General features: G+C 44.2%; 4 protein-coding genes across 5 annotated transcripts; 2 read left to right on the forward strand and 2 right to left on the reverse strand.

Moving 5' to 3' along the window:
- Positions 1-2,015: 2,015 nt before the first annotated feature.
- LOC124660594 (transcription factor BHLH6-like) lies at positions 2,016-7,217 on the forward strand. Its single transcript, XM_047198732.1, has 6 exons — positions 2,016-2,206; positions 2,294-2,483; positions 2,586-2,801; positions 3,932-4,102; positions 6,615-6,698; positions 6,903-7,217. The coding sequence occupies exons 1-6, from the start codon at positions 2,136-2,138 to the stop codon at positions 6,906-6,908; spliced, it is 738 nt and encodes a 245-aa protein (XP_047054688.1). The 5' UTR covers positions 2,016-2,135; the 3' UTR covers positions 6,909-7,217.
- A 6,059-nt stretch (positions 7,218-13,276) lies between these two features.
- On the forward strand, positions 13,277-14,500 carry LOC124647546 (F-box protein At5g03100-like). Its single transcript, XM_047187470.1, has 2 exons — positions 13,277-14,221; positions 14,351-14,500. The coding sequence occupies exons 1-2, from the start codon at positions 13,277-13,279 to the stop codon at positions 14,498-14,500; spliced, it is 1,095 nt and encodes a 364-aa protein (XP_047043426.1).
- Positions 14,501-16,043: 1,543 nt separating this feature from the next.
- On the reverse strand, positions 16,044-19,889 carry LOC124675931. 2 transcript variants are annotated; one of them, XM_047212015.1, is made up of 2 exons: positions 19,834-19,889; positions 16,044-17,129 (listed from the first exon to the last, which is right to left on the reverse strand). In XM_047212015.1, exon 2 carries the CDS (start codon positions 17,100-17,102, stop codon positions 16,299-16,301), a length of 804 nt encoding a protein of 267 aa, XP_047067971.1. In that variant the 5' UTR covers positions 17,103-17,129; positions 19,834-19,889; the 3' UTR covers positions 16,044-16,298. The 2 variants fall into 2 exon arrangements, with proteins under 2 accessions (XP_047067971.1, XP_047067980.1); XM_047212024.1 differs by lacking the exon at positions 19,834-19,889 and adding an exon at positions 17,829-17,904.
- On the reverse strand, positions 17,429-19,700 carry LOC124647556 (pentatricopeptide repeat-containing protein At1g11290, chloroplastic-like). Its single transcript, XM_047187481.1, has one exon. The coding sequence runs from the start codon at positions 19,698-19,700 to the stop codon at positions 17,919-17,921; it is 1,782 nt and encodes a 593-aa protein (XP_047043437.1). The 3' UTR covers positions 17,429-17,918.
- Positions 19,890-20,620: the final 731 nt, after the last annotated feature.

Below are 20,620 nucleotides of genomic sequence, written 5' to 3' on the forward strand. Positions count from 1 at the left end.
AATCAAGCGGGAGCTTTGCAAAACCTACTTTATTTGGGAGGGGTAGCGCATGTACTAGCTATATGCATTGAAAAGTTTATAACTTGTTGAGCAAGTGCAGTAGTTAATCGGGAACATACCTAGTAATCGGACTTTCGGTACGATTAATCGGGCTAAAAGATTAACACAAGAGATTAATGGTAATCGACACGGTCAGGCCCCTAGTAGCGATTAATCGTTGAATCGGCCTAGTTTTTGAACAATGCATCAAAGAAAGTGCGAAAAAGTGTGCCTTATACTTTAGGACAGAGGAAGTATAATTTTCAGTCTTTCTGAAATTCCGCAGGAACATACTAGGTTACCCTGGCCTTAGGAATAATTGTGCAAAAAAAAAATCACGTGCCATGCTACATATGCATGCATATGTGGATCCCTCGGTGAAACATCAGCATATTATCGGTCATGTGAAGCAGTGAAAGCATCAGAGCAACCCAGATTTGACCTATCTAGCTAGGGCCCGAGTACAAGCATCAGAGCGATCCAGATTTGAGCTATCTAGCTAGGGCCCGAGTGCATGCCATTTGGTTCGAAACTTGCATTCGTAAAGGTGTACATAAGAGAGGATAGATCGACCTAGCTGGATCGGGATCAAACTATATTAGTGCATAAAAGAAATACAAAGTCTTTGTAACAACAGACACGCACGCAGAAAACAGGTAACAGGAAAGAGGTCGCTCTCGCACTACCTGGAAATCCGCTGATACATACTTGATATCGAGTACCCACAACGGGGTAAAAACCTAATGACACTAACGAAAATTATATATGGTTACTTTGTAGTATTATTGTTTGGTATGGAAGGTGTCAGTGCCAACTATACCGATGGATTTGGCAATAATGTGCGGAAGGACGCAACTATCTAGCTAGCGTGGACCAAATTTAAAAGCCACAGAAATTTGTGGTGTGACCCATTATTCAGAGTATATCCGGTGAAGCTTTTTGGCTAAAAAATCTTGTAGGGCCACAAAAAATTCTTTTAAAAAATCATGCCTGCACATTTCTTCAAAACATAATGTTGATATTTGCCTTATGTAAAAAAATAATAAGCATGAGTCAAGAGGAAATTAAAAATATGTAGAAACACTCCGAAACTTCTTGCACAGGTCACATTATTTGCATTATTTTATATAGATTCATCATTTGAACATATATGTAGATTACTACGTGCCTGAAAATTTACTTATTTTTCACAAAGTAATATTATTTGAAAAAAATTGCACCGGGAGGGAGCACTGGTACCGGAGATCCAAACACATAGCCACGAAAACCATGTGGAGAGGTTGCCAACTCAGTTGTGGCTAGTGGTCCAGACAAGAACAGCTACGTCGCACGTCGCTCTGCAAACTATCCATGTACAAATACAGTGACAGTTCATCATCGACTTTTCATCTCACATAAGTGTTGGAGCATAGTACACACCATTGTAGTACACAACAAGAAGCAGTACGTGACCACCTCGCAGTTTTCCAAATATTGCCCATATCCTTGCGATTGGGTGGTCCCTAAGTTGACAGCAATAAGCAATGGTCCTGAAAGAAGCATGCAGTTTGTCGAGGAAATATCAGAACAGATGAAGACATCATACCATACTTGTGAAAAATGTCACCAATAGAAGTATAAACGAAGATGTACTTTTAAGACGAATCTCAGTTGTCAGACCAGATGATACTACATTAGGTTAGGTAGTATTACACAGTGCATACCTGTATAAACGAAGAGAGATGAAGCATACATTAGGGTCATTGACATGTCGTATGTATTGTCCCCGGCCACACAGCTCCGATGTTCGCATTATCTCCACACACGTTCTCACACGGGTTCTTGTCCCAAATTTGGAAATATACGCCCCTGCCCGCTGCCACATTAATGGCCTGCGACGGGTCACAAGCGACAGCATATGGACCCAAACGGCGACAGCAGATGGACCCAAACGGCGACAGCCAGCGCACGAATTCCATCCATCATTCCATCTCCATGGGATGCAGAACGAACTGGACCAGCAAATGGCCAGCCACCCATGCTAACGTGGAGACCACAACAAGAACAGCACGAGAACATCAAGAGACGGGTTCGCAAGCCGGACGTCCTAATACCTAATGGAGGGCGACATGGACGGGAGCTTCGATTTCTTCGAGGACGTAGTGTTCGATGTTGCCGTTCTCGACAGGTGAGCCGGCCGATCTGCTTCTTCGTCTCCTCGGCCGGCGTCTCTATGTGATTGTGCTATCTTGATTAGCCTGCCTAACTGCTGCAGTATGTACCTGCCGGCCGAGGACTCCCTCCAGTCCGCTCTCAACTCCTGGTACGACGACTCGAGCTCGCCGGAGGGCGCCAACCCGTGCTTGACGAGGGCGGCCAAAAACATCGTCCTCGAGAGGGACCGCCGCAAGAAGCTCAACGAGAGGCTCTGCTCCCTCCGCGGCGTAGTCCCCAACATCACCAAGGTCGATTGCCGGATCGATCGCATGCATGCACTATCAGTTTAAGAAGAGGATTTCTTGTGTGTTACTCTTGTGTAACATCCAACTGGGACGACATATGTATAGATGGACAAGGCCTCCATCATCCAGGACGCCATCGCGTACATCCAGGAGCTGCAGGAGCAGGAGCGGCACATGCTCGCCCAGATATCCGACCTTGTCATCAAGGCGGAGGAGGACGCTGAGGGTTCCCCGCCGTGGAAGAAGATGAGGAGGGCAGCCTCCTCCATCGACGGCGCTGTCTTTTCCCTTGCCACTGATCAGCGTGTCGAAATCCTCGAGGTAATTATTGCAAGAAATGTCAAAACAAAGTATCCAAGTAATGACACTGGCGCATACTGGCATTGAACAAAAATACGCTAGGGTGGCAATGTCATCTACTGAATTTACTCATGAATATATGCTCCACGAAACCTAGCTTACTGACTATTAGTATTAAATTACTTTCTCAAGGTTGTATATATAGAGATCACTCAGACTCCGAAAAAGCTATTTCACGGTTTGACATCGTCCGATCAAGGTCATCGATCGTATGCTTTTGAGCCTGCATGGATCTTGATGTTCAAATCAAATATAGTTCTTAACATTGAAACGGAAAAAGGTAGACACACACCATCATCACTTAACTTAATAAATACAAATATTAATGGTTACATACTAGCCTTTTTTTATTAGTGAATGAAACAAGAAATAGGGTATACAATAGCCTCCAGATAGTGATTGACCGTCAAGCGGGCTGTGAGTTGTTGATTTTCCATAGCAGCAGTTATTGTGAGAACAAGCAAACATGGCAAGTGGTCATCCATCATGTTTCGGCCATGCATCCCGTTGCCATATCCCGTACCATCCTGCTCTTGGCCATCATGCACGGCCTTATCAAAACCCTACTCTGTCAATGGATCAACTTTCAGTCCTATTCAAATGAACCTGACCCAACCGAAATTCTGCTTCTAAAATATTCCCATCAGCTTTCAACTCTAAATTTGGTCTCTAACGTCAAAGCTTCCGACTCCAAAATAATCCAGCAGTTCAAACCTAAGATATGAAATTTATTGCTACAAAATTGAATCCATAGTCTACAAATTAGAGGTTTTATGAGTCTTTGTCATAGTTATTATCGCTGGTGGGCGATCATCAATTAGCACTTTGAGGTCTTTGGTCATAAGAAGGATTACTAAATATGGTAACTATAGTTTCGATCAAAATAACGAAAACCTTGCAGTATAACTACAATGTGTCAAAAGAGGAGCACCAAACATTCGGTTTATTCCTATGAAGTATTTAATTTTTGTGAAACAATTTTTCGACAACATGCTAAACATCAAACTTTACTCTTATATGACAATTTCATGACGAGAACCCATTATAAATATACAACTGAACAACAAAGCTATATATGATGGTTTGTGCAGATGGAGCTGACTGAGGTAGGTGAGAACCTAGCGATGATGAGTGTGAAGCATAACAAGATGAGGGATGCTACAGCGACGGTGTGCAGGGCGCTCGAGTCGCTATGTCTCGAGGTCATCACAGCAAACATCACCACAATTGCTGGTGGCATCATCCACACAATGTTCATCGAGGTAAACATCCATGCTCTATTGCCTCTCCCCATCCAATTAATTTGATGTGATCTTCTAGAATCATGTCCTGATTTCGCTGAAGGAAAGGGATAGATGCCACCTCTTTTGCTCGGTTTCTCTTGAGTTCTCTGGGTGATGTCGAATGATTCCATACACTAGATGACACTGTTTATAGAGTAAAATATGCGCTGGTTTTCATTACGAATCTAGTAACTTCGAAAAGCTTAACGCTACCACTAGGCACCCCTAGTTATGTGTAATGGAATGAATATACGTAGAGCGGAGGATGATATGCGGGTGGTACCAACAAGGTTTTTGATTTGACAACAATAAGAAATTTTTATCTCATCGTGCATACCATTTGGTGAGTTGACTAATGGTGTTGGTGCCACATATCCTTTTTGGTTAAATGTGCGTCTAGGTTTAGTTGGTGTCAGGCCAGTGCGTCGCTGTTGTGGTGCCCATGCGTCCACCAGCCTCTCCCTGGCAACAGCTAGGGTTTCATGTATGAGCAAACCAAATAGTATGGTTGGGACTATATTGGGATGTCCCTTGTCTTGCAATTAGCACTACAAAAAAGTATGATCATCTACCATGTTTTGCCCCGGCGAATAGAAAATTTTCATGTTAGATGTGAGCACACCTACCAGTCTCTTTGACTTCATGGGAGTTGGTTGTGGCAGCTGACAACCCCCAAATCGACCCCCGATTGTGGCAGAACATGGTATGTATTCATGTCGATCCTTGGTATATGTGAAGTGAGAAGGGCTAGCACCATCTACACTTGTTTCCGCTCATCCTATCACAAAATTAATGACTGTGGAATGAGTTATTTGCAGTATTAGTATTTAGTAATGTTTTCTTTAGTTTTTTTTGCACATACAAATTTTACTCCCATTGACATCCTCGCATTATTTTGAAAGTGGTGGATACACGATGTTACTTCTCTATACAAGAATTACAAGCTATGTTCAATAATTTACACATAAGATCGCAGCTAGTGCTCTTTTTTTGGTTGCCCTCGCTAATTTAACATTGTTAAGGTTGTGTCAGCATGTGGTCTAGCTCGTTAATTCTCAATGACATGTACTACGTTGGGTCATTTGTTATTCTGGATTTTTGTTATTTTACCTTTAGTTTTGAACCACCTCGCTAAGTGGGCCTTGTTATGTGTCCACTCCATGAGTTGTAACCTATGATATTTGCTACTTGATAATGAATCTTCGGAAATAAAGTGAAGCCATGTGCATCAATTTGATGTAGGGGCTGGGGCTTAATTAGCTCCCATTTCGAAAAAATGGACCTTGTTATGGTTCGAAAAAGTACATTGTCGGGTTATTCTGTAGATAGTGGGTCCCCAATGTCAGCCTCTTCATGCAAGGTTGCACAGTTGTCTACGTAAAAATGCATATGAGTAGGATTCGAAGACGAGACATATTAATTGACCTATTCGACTTGCCACTATGTGAACTAAAAGATACGGTTACAAGGTGGTAAGTTTGCTATACTGACTATAGGTTGTCTATTTGTATCTTTTTATGGCTCTGAAACTAACACTGGAATATTTAAATTAAGTATTGTATGCCATATTTAATGTAGAGGTCGGGGCTATGTTCCCTATTTAAAAAGAAAGATTTATCCAAAAAAGCATAATTAGAAAAATTTCGGTAACATGAAATTTAAAAAGTAATAATTACAAACTCTTGTATCAGTACACAAAACATTAATGGTGCATACGACCAAATAGTTGGGGACTTATAAAACAATCGTACGGCCCACTCGAGAAAAAAGAAATTCCAGACCTCAAGCCTCATCTTACCTCTATAAATAAATCCACACAACTTGGATTTAGCAAGAAATAGTGCTCGCGTAAAATGACACCATGCACGTCAAAGGGTACCCCACCTAACTAACCACCATGTGTGCCAAGATTTTTTCGAAGTGTCATCATACTCGACATGCACCAATGGTCAGATCAATCTAATGGTGCGTAGGCACGCTAGCACTATCTCAATCAAGGAATGGGAAAGTCGAAAAAACAATGTCTACTTGTTTGATGCTGATAATTCTGTTATGCATGGTTTTTTTGCTAAAATGTGTGTTAATAGATAAATTATCGATATTTTCACTGAAATGTTTTGGCACGAGTTGGTACTCGATTTGTTCGATGAAATGTACCGGCATTGTTTTGCACTGGATCAAGTGGCAGAAATATATAAATCTCAATCAAGCATTTCTTACCATATTACTTCGTGTAAACTCGTCTTATAGTACGTCTCATCAATGGGAAACTCGATAGTAAGTGTAGGTAGGCCGGTGAAAAGCATTCACTAATAATTGCGGTCGTTGAGTAGTACATAATCTAGAATTTCAAGTTCAGTAGTAATATTGAAGATGCCACTTTTTTAATAGGTGGTGGAACTAGGTCCATAATGTATTGTTTAAACTTATTAGCAGGTGCATATGTTTGACAAATGAACATCGTGTACTCAATCTTAAAATTTTAATGCAGATGAAGGAATGGGAAGGAGAGAAAAATCGCATTTTTCATGAAATGGGCTTCAGTTCCGAGACTTCTCTTATGCAAGATGATAAGGTAAAACTTGGAACGATATATGTTCAGGTTGCATCCCGCTGAAGCTTTGCCATAATATATGTTAATATACTAATTGTTGAAGTAGAGAGATGAACATGAGTCTCTTTAATTGTAGAGTTAAAATTGAATCTCAATTTTATTAGAAAATTTAAGAGGAAACTCAGTTATCTACGTTTGACATCAAAGTGTCACATGGTTTACTAGGTGTAGAGGTTGGTGCACCTACAGATTCAATAGATGGGCACTGTTATGCCACACTGGAATAAGGTGTGGATCTGGTATGGCTTTTGTACAAACTTTTGTACCTGACGATTGTCAAGCCACGAGAAGAAAGTTGTTGATTGGTATAATACTTTCTATATAAGTTGAAGAACGTTAGGTGATGAGGTGATCAGCATCACCTAACTACCTCTAGCTCGTTTATGATTTGTACCCTTCTATCATGGAACTGTAATGTGGAGCCATCGAATCATTCATATATTTCTGTCTATGGAAATTGCAACTAAAACTAATTTTACACATGGGTGTGTACCTGCAAACTTTCAGCTTAATTACGAAAACTCAAATAGAATGGTTAGACCCACATCCAAATAATTCAAATCCCTCGCGAGATTCAGCAGTGGAACTATATGCTTAATTTTTTGATCCTAAATATTTTGTCCTTATTACGAAGGTTGTGCTACAAGTACAACCCACACTAATGTGTAAGTCGGCTAATGATTCTGTTGCACTAGTCATGGCATGGGATTCCAATCCGATTTATACCGACTCGGCTAAAGTGTTCAGCTAGCGAGTCAAACTGGATCACTATTGAGATGGACCAAGCAAGTTTCCATTTTGTCCTCTCAAGCAATGGAATCATTAGACTTGATGGGATCACACGATCGGAGTAATAGATTAGACAAATTAGGTTCTATAAAATAGTGTTAAGTATCTAGGAAGTTATAGTGGTATTGTTTGGGACGTTTTTTAATTAATTTGTGTGATGCTCGGCACCCTACCTTCTCAGTGGATACTACAAGAGATTTGATATACTATGACAAGCTCAAAGCATGATGCAATAACAGTAAATGCCACGGAAGAGCCCTTTGTGGCGTATTTTGAGCGTCACAAGTATCATCATGGAATTCTAATCACAGATTACTCCTAGTGACGCGGCGCGCAACAAAACATCCCATGGCTAGGGAACATCACAGATTAGCATCACACATGTGAATGACATAATATGTGATGTCATTTAATTAATTTAGAAAAACCGTGATCCTTTTTTGGATTTGAACTTTTCCTTGGTCGATTAAGCTAGCAATGATGTAAACAATCCACCTTCGTGCTTGCTTGTTTTTTCTGAAAGGAATATGGAACGAGAAGCACCTAGTGATTTTTTATAAAAATAATAGGAACCTAAATCTGCGTCTTTAGGGCTTTGAATCTTGTGTTCCCCGTTTGGCAAGGTTTTACATAGAAGAGATACGAGAGGAAAAGAGAAGAAGAAAAGTTCTCTAAAAAGCCATTTTTAGAGCACTAAATTTGTCTTTTTTCCACCTTCTCTTTGCGTGCAAACTTTGTGTGTGCACAAGGGACACTGGCACGTAAACTACCCGTGTTCCAAATTTAAAAAAAAATGGACATTTGAAATGTCATTTTTTGTGCACATGCTGCTAGGCTGGCAGTAGAGAGTAAAGATGAACTAGAGGAGTGGTGTGAGGTGGACCAAGGGGCTAAAACATAATACTCCATAAAAAGATGTTGAAATTTAGATGTATCTTGATGTCCGAATTTAGATAAATCTCACGAATCCTTTTATGGACGGAGGTGAGCAAATGGAAATATTCCTGCAGATCAAGAGTGCGAAAGGATCCATAGAGAAAGTTACTAAGAATTCCGATCATGTGAATCAAAAGACTTATGCATAAAATATTTCACATTATTATCGTATAAATAAAAGAAAATAGTGTCAGCTGAAAAAACAAGTAAGCACGCATGAGCTGTGTTCCATATGACTTTGGTTGACTGTCAACCTAAGTCATAAGTTCTAAAGATGCCGCTGAAGGAGGCAATCTTCCTGTCAGACACGACATCATCGTTCTGAGTATCTTCTTCAACACGGTGAGCGGCAGGTAGTACCACAGGGTTCTTCCATTGACTTCTCAAGCGAATCGAGCAAGGCCGTCCTCATTGCTCCCCAGTCTACATCTGACAGTTCGGAAGTCTGCAGAAAACACGAATCCGCCCAAGCTGCTTCCTCAGGTGGAAGTTCAAATTCCTTCTCGTTTGATTGAATTGATTCCAAAATAGCAGGCAGGAAATCATCGGGTCCAGAAGCCTCAGCCAGCTCCTCGGGTAGACTTGGTTCAGAGAGCAGGGCTAAGATGTCTACATCTTCAGAAGTCATGGCCAGGCACTGAAATGAGCAGCACCTTAGGAAGGAGTGTATAACACATACAAATATGAATAGCAATGGCATAATTAGATAATAGGGTTAGAAAAGAGACAAAGAACATATATTAGATACAGGTAATCAGATGACAAAATAAAACAGATCATATTAAGTACAGTGAAAAATGAAGCCAGGGAACATGCTGTAATATTCATTTAGCTAGTGCAACGACATAAAGTATTCCCTTCGATCCATGAAGTGTCGTGGGTTTAGTTCATTTTTAGTCAAATTTGAACTAAACCCGCGACACTTATTATGGATCGATTGGAGGAGTAGTACTACGACGTCTCCGGCCGCCGTAAGTACTTCTAGATTAGGTTTAGTTTAAATTTAGTCAAATTTCATTCGAATCTAAGTAATATATGGCAAGTTTGGATGAATCTAATCGAATCTCGCTTAAGTTTAAAATTTCCGAAATTTTGTTTGGGGGACGCGACTGGGGAGCGACGTCCCCCAAACGCGGCACGAACGAAACACGTCCACCAAACGCTCAAAATCCGACGCGGTTTGGAGGATGCTTTGGGGAGGTAACCGGCTGGGCCAAACAAGGCCCATGCGCCGCAAACCGTAACCTAGGGCGTCCCCACAGCCTTATCCACTTGGGGGGTTGGCCGGCTGATCGAGGTGAGAACAATTAACGCTGGTTAAAAGGGCAACGCGTGAGAAAAGCGTATTACACATATATTTTTCCCTTCCGGGCCAACATATTAGTAGTGTGGCGGTACGCCTGCACGCAGCTGGTCATGATATACCTGTCGTGTGTCGTCCTAGAAAGCGCACGCTGCTGATGATAATTTATGGTCCTGGGCCCTACGTATTAGCCGCGTGCCCTTGTTTGGTGTGCGCTACCACTGAGAACATATTAATCACGTGCCACTTTACGGCCCGATGCCTAGTAGCAAAGTATTTTTTGAGGATGATTATTGGGTTCAAATGATCTACTATTTCCAGCCCAACGGAGAGTGGTGTTTCAGATGGAAGTAAGAAGGACATGCTGGAGGCATGATGGAAAAAAACAAGCATTAGAAGTATGCACAAACACTTGAGCACTCTGTCGAGTGGATCGTGAGATAAATCTGTAAATGCTGATAGCTTTCCCAGTACACAATTATGGATGTATCAAAACCATCAAGTGGATCCTTGACACTGAAGCAATATATATTAAAACCAAGGTTTAAACTAGCACGCTATTTTTCCGCTAGCTAATAGCGCGCTATATATAGCATATCTAGAGGGTTCACACCAAATTTTAGTAATTTTGCTCGTTGTGGCTCGTTGTGGCGCTATTGCGAAATAACATGCTATATCACGCTAAAACTTCATAGTGTTAGCGCGCTATTTTTTCAGGTAAGTTGCTTTCACTTTTTCGTGGTGATGAATTGTAATCTGTTGGTTTCACTTCTAAATTAGAAGATAATATCGCTAATGCTAATAACTTTTAATAAATAATTTATATTATATTGTTGCCTTGTGAAATGCTGATGTTAGTCTTCTAAAATATTTGAGATCTATTTTTATGTGGTTATTTATGTATGATTCGGTCACTTTTGGACTATATATCCATTCGTTCTAGGTAAATTATTTATTTTTAAGCTATATTTAGTATTATTTTAAAAACACTATTGAAAATATGTCATGCTATTAGCACGATATAGCGTCCATAGCGTTTGAAGGAAGCTACCGCTATTTCATTTAGCACACTATTTAAAACCTTCATTAAAACTAGAGTGTCATACATGATCTCAAACATCAACACAATACCAGATCACAAGTACATAACAACAAATCATGAACACTAGAACACGGGCGAGATGGAAAGGCAAACATGCATGGGAGGCTTACCTCGAACGTCTTGGGGCGCAGATGAGCTCAACGGCGATGGATCCTGTGGCTCCGCGACTACAGCATGTGAGATTTCGCGCGCGGCAAAAGCAGCAGCGGCTTGTAGGGGATGGTGGTGGTTGGTGTGGGGCGATCGATGAAGGCGGCGGCAGGCACACGGGGCGGTCCAGGGGACGGCGGTTCAGCGGCAGCTCGTTGTGCTCGCTAGGGTTCATGCGTGGGTTGGGAGTTGGGTTATCCAGATGAGAGTGAAGTGGGAACTATCGTCGCCCTGCGCATCGTTTCACTTAAGTAAACATATTTTTGGCGGACCTGTCAGGTCCGCTGCTAGTAATTTACTGGAAGCGGGCTCCCAAGCCGGCACACGATGAGTAAGTTAGTGGCAGCGAGCCTTGACAGGGTCCGCCACCAATAGTCTGCCCTTCTTTTTCTAATATTTTATTAAACATGTAATTGTATCATGAAAGTTAATTAAACAAAAGGAGATATATACAAATCAGATGGATGCAATACCTTTATTTGATTTAGATGGCATGCATATATATATATATCCATATATATTGCGATAATTTATTTTTATATAATAGAAAATAGAGTACTCCCTATCTAAACTAATTAAGACACTTATTTGCAAACGGAATGAGTAATTAAAAAACAAAGGCGAGGAACTGAAACCTAAACTAATAAATAAAATGTAAGGCTTTAGTCGCATTCGTCGCGTGCTTCAGTCCATGTCCATGTGGTAGTACTTCCGGCACATTGTGCCGTTGAACACCTTCACGGTGAGCACGTCATCGCCTTTTTATTTGAAGTGTACGGCGAGCTTATATCCACACTGTGCGCACGAGTGAACTTCTTCCAGCTTTTGTTGAGGTACATCTGGCCTTCCCGCCGAACATGGCCTTCACGGACCAGACGCAAGGACCGCAGTTGGCTGCCTGCAAATAAAGTTAAGCGGGTTCCTGGCCTTCAAGAAATTGTGCGATATTTTCCGGGAGTCTTTGCGGGGAGGCCGAAAGGGTTTTCATTTATGGGGGGGGGATAAAAAACATGATGATGACATGAACATGAGATATATATACGTACCTTCTTGGCCAAAGGATTTTCATGGATGGAGATGAAGAACTCGAAGTACTCCTGATCTATCGACGACGACGGTGGTGGCGATCCGCCTGAAGGGGTTCTTAGCAGAAAAATAAATTCTAACTAGCGTATCTCGATTACCCAGATCTATCTAGGACAATGCTATAGAGAGTGTTTTGGTGCCTTACCCTCGTAGACCGAAAACGGTTAATGTTCCTCCGGAACATGGATGATGTACATACTCGTCGCCGACCTCGGTGTTATTTTCAATCCTCATACGGTGTTCGGCGATGACTCCCGGACGTCTTATCCAGCCAAGATTATGGAAGTAGATCTTTTGGATCGGAACACTAGCAACACGACGACGTACTGGGGTGGAGTTAACTCTCTCCACGCACAATTCTTCGAGGAACCGCATGCCGGAGAGAAAATGTCGGAGAGAGATAGAGGGCGGGAGGAGAGGCGCCTCAAGAGGGCTCTCCTTTTCCCTCAGGGGAAATTGTGTGCACTCCTCCCCCAAGCCTCCACCTTATATAGTGGGAGGGGGGAGGTGGCCAGCTGGGCCAAAGAATGCCCATGCGCCGCAAACCCTAACCCAGGGCACCCCAAACCCTTATCCACTTGGGGGTCGGCCGGCCGATCGAGGTGAGAACAATTAACGCTGGTTAAAAGGGGCAAAAAAGCTGCAGCCGAAGCAGCGGGCAGAGCAACGTGTGAGAAAAGCGTATTATACATATATTTTTCACATATAATTTTTCCTTCCGGGCCAACATATTAGTAGCGTGGTGGTAGGCCTGCACGCAGCTGGTCGTGATATACCTGTCGTGTGTCTGAGAAAGCGCACGCTGCTGCTGATAATATATGGTCCTCTGTTCATGTGGGCCCTACGTATTAGCCGCGTGCCCTTGTTTGGTGTGAGCTACCACTGAGAACATATTAATCACGTGCCACTTTGCAGCCCGCTGCCTAGTAGCAAAGCATATTAGTCTACCTAGTTATATGGAAAAGGCATCCCAACCTACGGCATGTCCTGCATTTTCCAGGCTTGCGATTGCCAGTGAAGGCCATGCATGCACACGCTGGCCTCCCGGCAATTTAGGCCATTGGACGTGGTAGTGTGCTCCGATGCAGGCTTCTTCTCCTCGCCCTCGTAGTCATAGCCACGATCAAACTCGAAAGTCAAACTCCCCATGCCCGTGCGCTGGAGGTTGCGGCGATGGCCACCCCTAGAGTCAAAGTGCGAAAATGGCACAACACCGAGCTGGAGGCCGGCGTCACACTAACACCACCGGCGAGCGAAGTCGGAGGAGGGCCCGACCAGATCAGCAACCTGCCCGTCGACGCTCTCCGCAGCATCGTCTCGCTGCTCCCCACCAAGGACGGCGCCCGCACCCAGTCCCTGTCCACCCGGTGGCGCCACCTCTTCCGCTCCGCCCCGCTCAACCTGGACGTCGAGCTCCGCCGCGAGGACGAGCCGGCCCCATCCAGCCTCGTCCCCCGCATCCTCGCCGACCACCAGGTGCCCTGCCGCCGGCTCTCCCTCACCTGGTACGGTTACAAGTGCGACATGGTGTCCCCATTACTGAACCGCTGGCTCCACTCGCCAGCCCTCAACGGCCTCCCCGAGTTCCATCTGCGGCACAACCGCACGGCAAACAGCGAGGATGAGGACTTGTGGCGAGCGCATTACACGCTGCCGCCGTCCGTCCTCCGGTTCGCGCCCACCCTCCGCATCCTCAGCGTCAAGTGCGCCTGCCACAGGATCCGTTTCCCCTGCGTGGCCGACGGCGATGTACAGTTCCCCCACCTCAAGCAGCTCACGTTTAAAGGTGTCATCATCTCGGAGGCCGACCTCCACGGCGTTCTTGCCGGATGCCATGTGCTGGAGAGCTTGGTGCTTAGTGAGCTGGATGGCGTCTCTGGCGTTCGGATCAGCTCCTCCACCCTAGGGAGCCTAGGTGTCTCCTCTGGTTTTGGACATGAGCCAGAAGAAGTGTTGGAACAGGTGATTGTTGAGGATGCCCCCAACCTAGAAAAGTTCTTCCTAGATGGAGCAGAGTACTGCCTATCGATTCGCGTCGTTTGGGCACCCAAACTGGAGTTCTTGGGTTCTCTGCCACGAGGTTTCACCACAGCCAAGCTCCAAGCAGCATTTCTTCAGGTAACCAAGAGCTTTTGTTTTCCTCTCTATCAAGAGACACATCTCATCATATTTACAATCTCGTGTGGTATCCACTCATATGCCTTGTGAACTTGTTTGCTAATTACTCACATGTCTTGCTTAATTCAGAGAACTGCTGCTGCCAGCTTGATGAGTGTGATGCGAACCGTCAAAGTTTTGGTTTTGCGCATGTCACCTCCCAGTGTTGATGACCTCATAAACTTCGTCACATTCTTTCCTTGCGTGGAGAAGTTATATGTTGTGGTGAGAATCGATTAATTTGATTGTGCTTTACTACTTTATAGCTAGTGGTTTCACTCCTTTTGTATTCCATCAATCCATATCTAGAATATACTAAGTGCATAGTACCATATTTCAGTTATCTCGGGACGGGGCATTCAAAAGAAAACGCCATCATTTTCCACTCGGTTATATCGAGTGCTTTGAGCTCCATCTCAGGAAAATAGTGCTGCTAAACTACTACGGATCAAAGAAAGATGTAGATCTTGCAAATTTCTGTCTTTTGAATGCAAGGGTGCTAGAACGCATGGAGTTCGCAACACGCCTTCAAAACCATCCAGAGAAACGTGAACCTAAATGGATTGATGACCAAGTCGCAATGCTACAGCTCGATAATATGGCTTCCCATGGTATTGAGATTGATTTTTCTGGTGATTCGTACAATGCTGATGCGATACATATTAGCCACATCCATGATTTAACTGCTGATGATCCCATGGATAGATCTTTATGTCGATGCTCTAGCGTTGATATCCTTTGAGATACTTTAGCCATAGTTATTTCATGGTTTGGGAAGAATTTAAATGATATATGTAACATTTAGCATTTTCTTTTGTTCCGGCATATGTATTTCGTTGCCCATCTATGTTGTTGCACGAGACAGCGTGTGTTTTCTCCCAATCTGTACATTGGACCTGCATGAGTGGATTTTTTTCCAGATATTTTTTAAATTTAAAACTATGATTTCGAATTTTTGAAAATAAAAGGCTACATGTAGCTCGGACTCCGTTTGCAGTTTTTGCTCTTATGAGTGGATAAATGGAGGCCGAGCTACATGTAGTTCTTTATTTTCAAAAAATCGTAAATCATATTTTTAAGTTTTAGAAAATTCTGAAAAAAATTCTAGATGTAGCCAATGATGGTACAAAAATGTAAAATCTCAATGTGAAATTCTTAGTACTTTAGGCTACACAAAAATAACAAATATGTGGATATGAGAATAGTGAGTAGTGCACATTTCAAAACTATAAAATCTGTCAGATTTTGTCATTTTTGTGTCGTCTACAATACGAAGAATTTCAAATTGAGATTTTAAACGTTTGTAGATTTCATCATTGTCTACATCCGAATTTTTTAAATAAAGAGTTACATGTAGCTCGGCGTCCGTTTAACGTTTTCGCTCTTATAGCAAACTCATATGCAACAGTGTTGTCCGTACGGTACGGATGGGCTCTACTTCCAAACTTCTCAAAAGTCAAAACACTTGAATGGAAAAACATAGGGTTGACCGTGTCATGTACTATTGAATTCATGAGATAAAGAAAGTACAGAAAATTGCATTAAAGAATGCTTGGCACCATAACAAAAACAAAATTGTAGCAAGAACTTTGAGCGGATGGAAAAATTCTCCAATACTGAATGATTCCAGGGTAAAATTTTGTAGCATTCAAATCCCTATGCATTAGACGACCTGCACAGATTTTTTTTTTTTTTTTGAAAGGATAAAAACATCTACTCCCTCCAATACATAATAAGTGTCATCAGTTAGTTTAAAGGGAGTATGAAATTCCTTTCGGTCAAAGAATACTAAATTCGTATTTTCAGTTAACTGAATCCTGGAGTTCCAGATAGAATAACAAATAAAAATAGTATCAGCTGAGACAAAATATGGATCTCACTAGTCACGTGCACACTAAAACAAGAACAGTATGACACCTTACCATATTTTTTTAAAATAACAAAAGAAAAGGGCAACCAGGAATACAAAAAAAAAAGTCAACTAAGTCTGAAGTCTAAGACGCCTATGAAGGAACTAATCTTACTGAAGGAACTAATCTCACTGCTTTCCTGCCACAGCATCACCATTGGATGGTCGACATTCACTGGTTTGATGAAGTGACAAGTCACTCAAGCCCGACACAAGTTCATCGATGTTTATCTCGCTCAAAGCCTTGGCCGTGTCACTGGGAGGTGAATACGCAGCCTCCTGGGGCTTGTCTCTAAGGAGTTTCTTCAGATCCTTGACAAGTTCAATCTCATCATCCGAAACTGACGCACCTAGATCCCAAACTTTGAAGATAGAGTCCCTTGACTCTGCCTGCTCGGCTACTTCAGATGAAACCAACTCATCACCATCATCAGGTTCCGCTGTTGTGTATCCGTCCACCTGCTTACCATGTCCATCTGCACCTCTGATTACATTCGCAGCCTCGCCAACTTCAGTAGCATCTTCATCATCATAACTGCTGCCTTGTTGCTCGATGTCCATGTCATCGTTCTGAGTATCTTCTTCAAGATGCCCAGCGTGAGCTTCTCCCTCTGAAATTACATGGGTACCTTGGCGATGCATGACTTCAGTAATATCACAGGGTTCTTCTATTGGCTTTTCAAGGGAATCGAGCAAGACTTTCCTCATTGCTCCCCAGTCTACATCTGACAGTTCAGAGGTCTGCACAAAACACGAATCCGCCCAAGTTGCCTCCTCAGGAGAGAGTTCAACTTCCTTCTCTTTTGATTTGATGATTGCTTCCAATATAGCAGGCAAGAAATCATCGGGTCCAGATGCCTCATCCAGCTCTTCAGGTAGAATTGGTTCAGAGAGCAGATTGGAGATGTCTCCATCTTCAGAAGTCATGATCATGCACTAAAATGGGCAGCACCTTAGGACCTGTAAATAAGAATATCAATGAGGAAATTTGATCATAGGGCTAGAAAAGACGCAGCAGACAAACATATGTAAGATACAATCAGATGAGAAAATAGAACATACTCCCTCCGTCCCATAATTTTTTGTAGTGGTTTTAATACAAATTTGAACTACAATCAGGACATGAATTATGGAACGGAGGAAATATCATATACAGTACATTGTGAAAAATGAAGCCAGGGAACATGCTATCACATTCATGTTCAGCTAGTGCAAAGAGATAAAAAAGGGGAAGTAGTTAGTTCTGTAGAATTGTGATAACTAGCTTCTCAGCAGCTGGCAGCAAACAAGTTATGAAGTATTTTTGTTTGAGGTGGTCAAGCATATGGCTTCCCCGCAAGGTCCGTAGCTCAATGAGACAGAAATACGCTTATTAAAACAAACATTCAAACAGTGGAAACTGGGGAGAATCTTCACACCTCAACTTCGATAGGTATATTGAAATCAATGAATGCACATCAAGATACTTTTCAGTAAGTCTTATTAGGCAAGAAAAGGTTGACCATGCTCGTATGATCTTTAAGAGGGTAGCCTGACACAAGATCTGATATTATCCTGAACATTTGACATCATATTTAATCACATTGGCTGCAAGAGTATAGTCTCCAGAATACAGAATGAACATCATAAAACAATATTATTGTCCATGACAAAAAAAACCTGTTCTGAGAGTGCCAACTGTTCACATTGGGAGAAAAAATGACACCCACTAGGATTGGAAAGTATTTGGATCAAGTGTTTGCAGCATAGTTAGCCACTCAGTTCAATACAGCTCAGTCCAGGTTCCTTGACTAATGCTTGCTTGCTTAATAGCTTCCTATAAGTCCTGGCCTTCTTCCACTCCCCCAAACAACTTAGCATATTAGAAATCAGGATGCAGTGACCAGAATTTTGAGGGTCTAGGTTAAGTAGTTCCTCTGATACCAAATCCATCGAAGAATCAGCACAGTGGGAACTGGATGCACTAACAATAGGAGCCAAAACAAGATTCTGTAATTTAATAGGCATCTTCTTAAAGAACTCCTTAGCGATACTAATATGACCAGATTTACATAGCAAATCAATTATGCACATATAGTGCTCAACAGATGGCTCGATGCAATATTTTGCTGTCAAACTGTGAAAGCACCGAAGGCCTTCGTCTACTAGACCAGAATAATTGCATGCTGTTAATACATGAGTAAAGACAATGGCATCTGGCTGAACACCTTCCTTTTGCATCTCACTGAAAAGGAAGAGAGCTTCACTGCCTTCACCATTGCAGGCATATCCATTGATCATGGCACTCCAGATTGCTAAGTCCCTACTGGTAATGTTAACACCATCAAATATTTTCCTAGCCAGCTCAACACTCCCGCACTTGCAGTATGTGTCGATCAGTGCGGTAGCAACTCGCAGATCTGACTGCAGTCCGAGTGCTACCACATGATCCTCAACCATTTTTGCCTGATTAGCAGACCCCAGATTGGCACAAGCTGAAAGAGCTGACGAAACTGTTGCCTCATTGGGCTCTACATCTGTGCGCAACATGCTATCAAACATCGTCAGTGCCTTGTCTGGATAGCCACCTTCAACATATCCAGTTATCATTGAAGTCCACAGCACTACATCCTTCATGTGAACTGCATCAAAGACCTCTTGAGCAGCCTCAAGATCCCCACACCTGGCATACAAGTTAACCAGTGATGACACGAGATCTCGGTCAGATTCAAAACCACTCTTTACCAGAAGAGCATGCATACCCTTGGCCACCAACAGGTTCCCTAACAGAACAGCGGCTGAGATCAGGTTAACAAGTGCCACCGAATCAAACTTGTGCCCAGCACCCTGCATGCGATTGAATAGACCAAACACTTCTAAATAGTTGCCAGCCTGCAAAAACCCTGATGCCATTGCACTCCAAGAAACTACAGACTTCTCACGCATAGAGTCAAAAACCAACCGCGCAGCGTGCAGCTGCCCACCACGGACAAGCATGGTGAGCACTGAGTTTAACACCGGCAAATCGGCGTCAAGCCCGGATTTCAGGCTATACCCGTACAAGCACAAGGCGAGATTTTTCGTGGCCATGGAGTTCACAGAACCAGACATCAGACCGACAAGCGTGCCCGCACTGGGCCTCACACCAAGGCCCCGCATCGCGTTGAACATCGCGACGGCCTCCTCGACACGAGAGCTCTTGCTATACGCGGTGACCATGCAGTTCCAGGACACCAGGGTCCGGCCCGGCATCTCGTCGAACAGGCGCCGCGCGTCGGGGAGGCACGCGCACTTGGCGTACATGTCGAGGAGCGAGGTGCGGACGAAGACGTCGGAGGCGGCGCCGGCGAGCAGGGCGTGCGCGTGGAGGGAGCGGCCGAGGCGGGGCAGGCGGAGCGCCGCGCAGGACTTGGCGAGGGAAGGGAAGGTGGATGCGTCGCCGCCGCGGAGACCCGCGGCGAGGAGGGCCGCGTAGTGCCCCAGGCACTGGGTGTATGCCCCGGACGCGGCGGCGAGCTGGATCAGGCGGTTCCAGTGGGGCAGTGTGGTCATCGGGGCAGGCAAAACCTCCGGCCAAAATTTATGCACTTCTAACTATCCCTAGAAAAAGCTCGTGTCAAATTTGAGCTCGATTCCTAACGATCAAGTACAGTGATCCCCTAAATCACACACTTTTAGAAATTACCTTGTGCAGGCGAGGCCTGGGAGCAGCAGCTCGGCTGCGAGTCGGCGACTGTCGAGCAGCGAGCGGCCGGGATCGACCAGCAGCGTTCCTCGGCGGCGCAGCCGGTAGGAGACCAGATGCCGGGGCGGAGGGCAGGGCAGCTGGCAGCAGGAGGAAAAGTGGAGGACTGCGAGGTCTTTCGGGGACGGGGGCGCGGAGCCGGTGGCCGACGGCCGACGGCCGGCACGGCAGAGGAGCAGGCGGCGCGGCGGCGCGTTACCGAACCAACGGCTGAGCCGGCGAGGAACGGCGGAGAGACGGATTAAGGGTTGAGCAGGCCGGGTTCTGGACCCAGCTGAGGGCTCCTTGGCGTACCCTTTATGGGTCCGCTGCCAAATGCGGCCCAAAAGCATCTACCGTTTCTATTTTCTATTTTTTATTTTCTATTTTATTTTTATTTTCTGTTTTTGGACAGAGGGAGTATTAAACATTGAGGGCATCTCCAGAGGCGCGACACAGGACGCTGAACGACCGTTTGCGTCCACCTTGATCGAAAATGCGTTTGGTACCACCTCCAGCGGCGCGACGCAAAGTGTGCGCCAGGTTTGCGTCTATGCGGCCGCTGCGCGGACGCGCAAACTGTCCGCTCGCGTCTCCACCGGGCCCGCCTGGCAGCAAGTCTGCATCGAGGGCATCGCTTCGGCGGTCAGCCTTTCGCGTCCGCGCGGCTGCCTGTTCTGCGCGTGCACTGGCAGGCGGCGGCTGGGCTTCTGCGCCGTCTTCAATAGCATCGTATCCCGCGCGCGGC

The sequence above is a fragment of the Lolium rigidum genome, chromosome 1 (assembly GCF_022539505.1).
Source record: "Lolium rigidum isolate FL_2022 chromosome 1, APGP_CSIRO_Lrig_0.1, whole genome shotgun sequence".
NCBI lineage: Eukaryota > Viridiplantae > Streptophyta > Magnoliopsida > Poales > Poaceae > Lolium > Lolium rigidum.

Bases quoted from the DNA above. Each gene is read 5' to 3' on its own strand.
- LOC124647546 (XM_047187470.1), top strand. From the start codon at position 13,277: ATGGCCACCCCTAGAGTCAAAGTGCGAAAATGGCACAACACCGAGCTG. The intron at 14,222-14,350 runs GTAACCAAGAGC...TGCTTAATTCAG, and splicing joins TCCAAGCAGCATTTCTTCAG to AGAACTGCTGCTGCCAGCTT.
- LOC124675931 (XM_047212015.1), bottom strand. From the start codon at position 17,102: ATGATCATGACTTCTGAAGATGGAGACATCTCCAATCTGCTCTCTGAA.
- LOC124660594 (XM_047198732.1), top strand. From the start codon at position 2,136: ATGGAGGGCGACATGGACGGGAGCTTCGATTTCTTCGAGGACGTAGTG. The intron at 2,802-3,931 runs GTAATTATTGCA...TGGTTTGTGCAG, and splicing joins AGCGTGTCGAAATCCTCGAG to ATGGAGCTGACTGAGGTAGG. The intron at 4,103-6,614 runs GTAAACATCCAT...ATTTTAATGCAG, and splicing joins TCCACACAATGTTCATCGAG to ATGAAGGAATGGGAAGGAGA.
- LOC124647556 (XM_047187481.1), bottom strand. From the start codon at position 19,700: ATGACCACACTGCCCCACTGGAACCGCCTGATCCAGCTCGCCGCCGCG.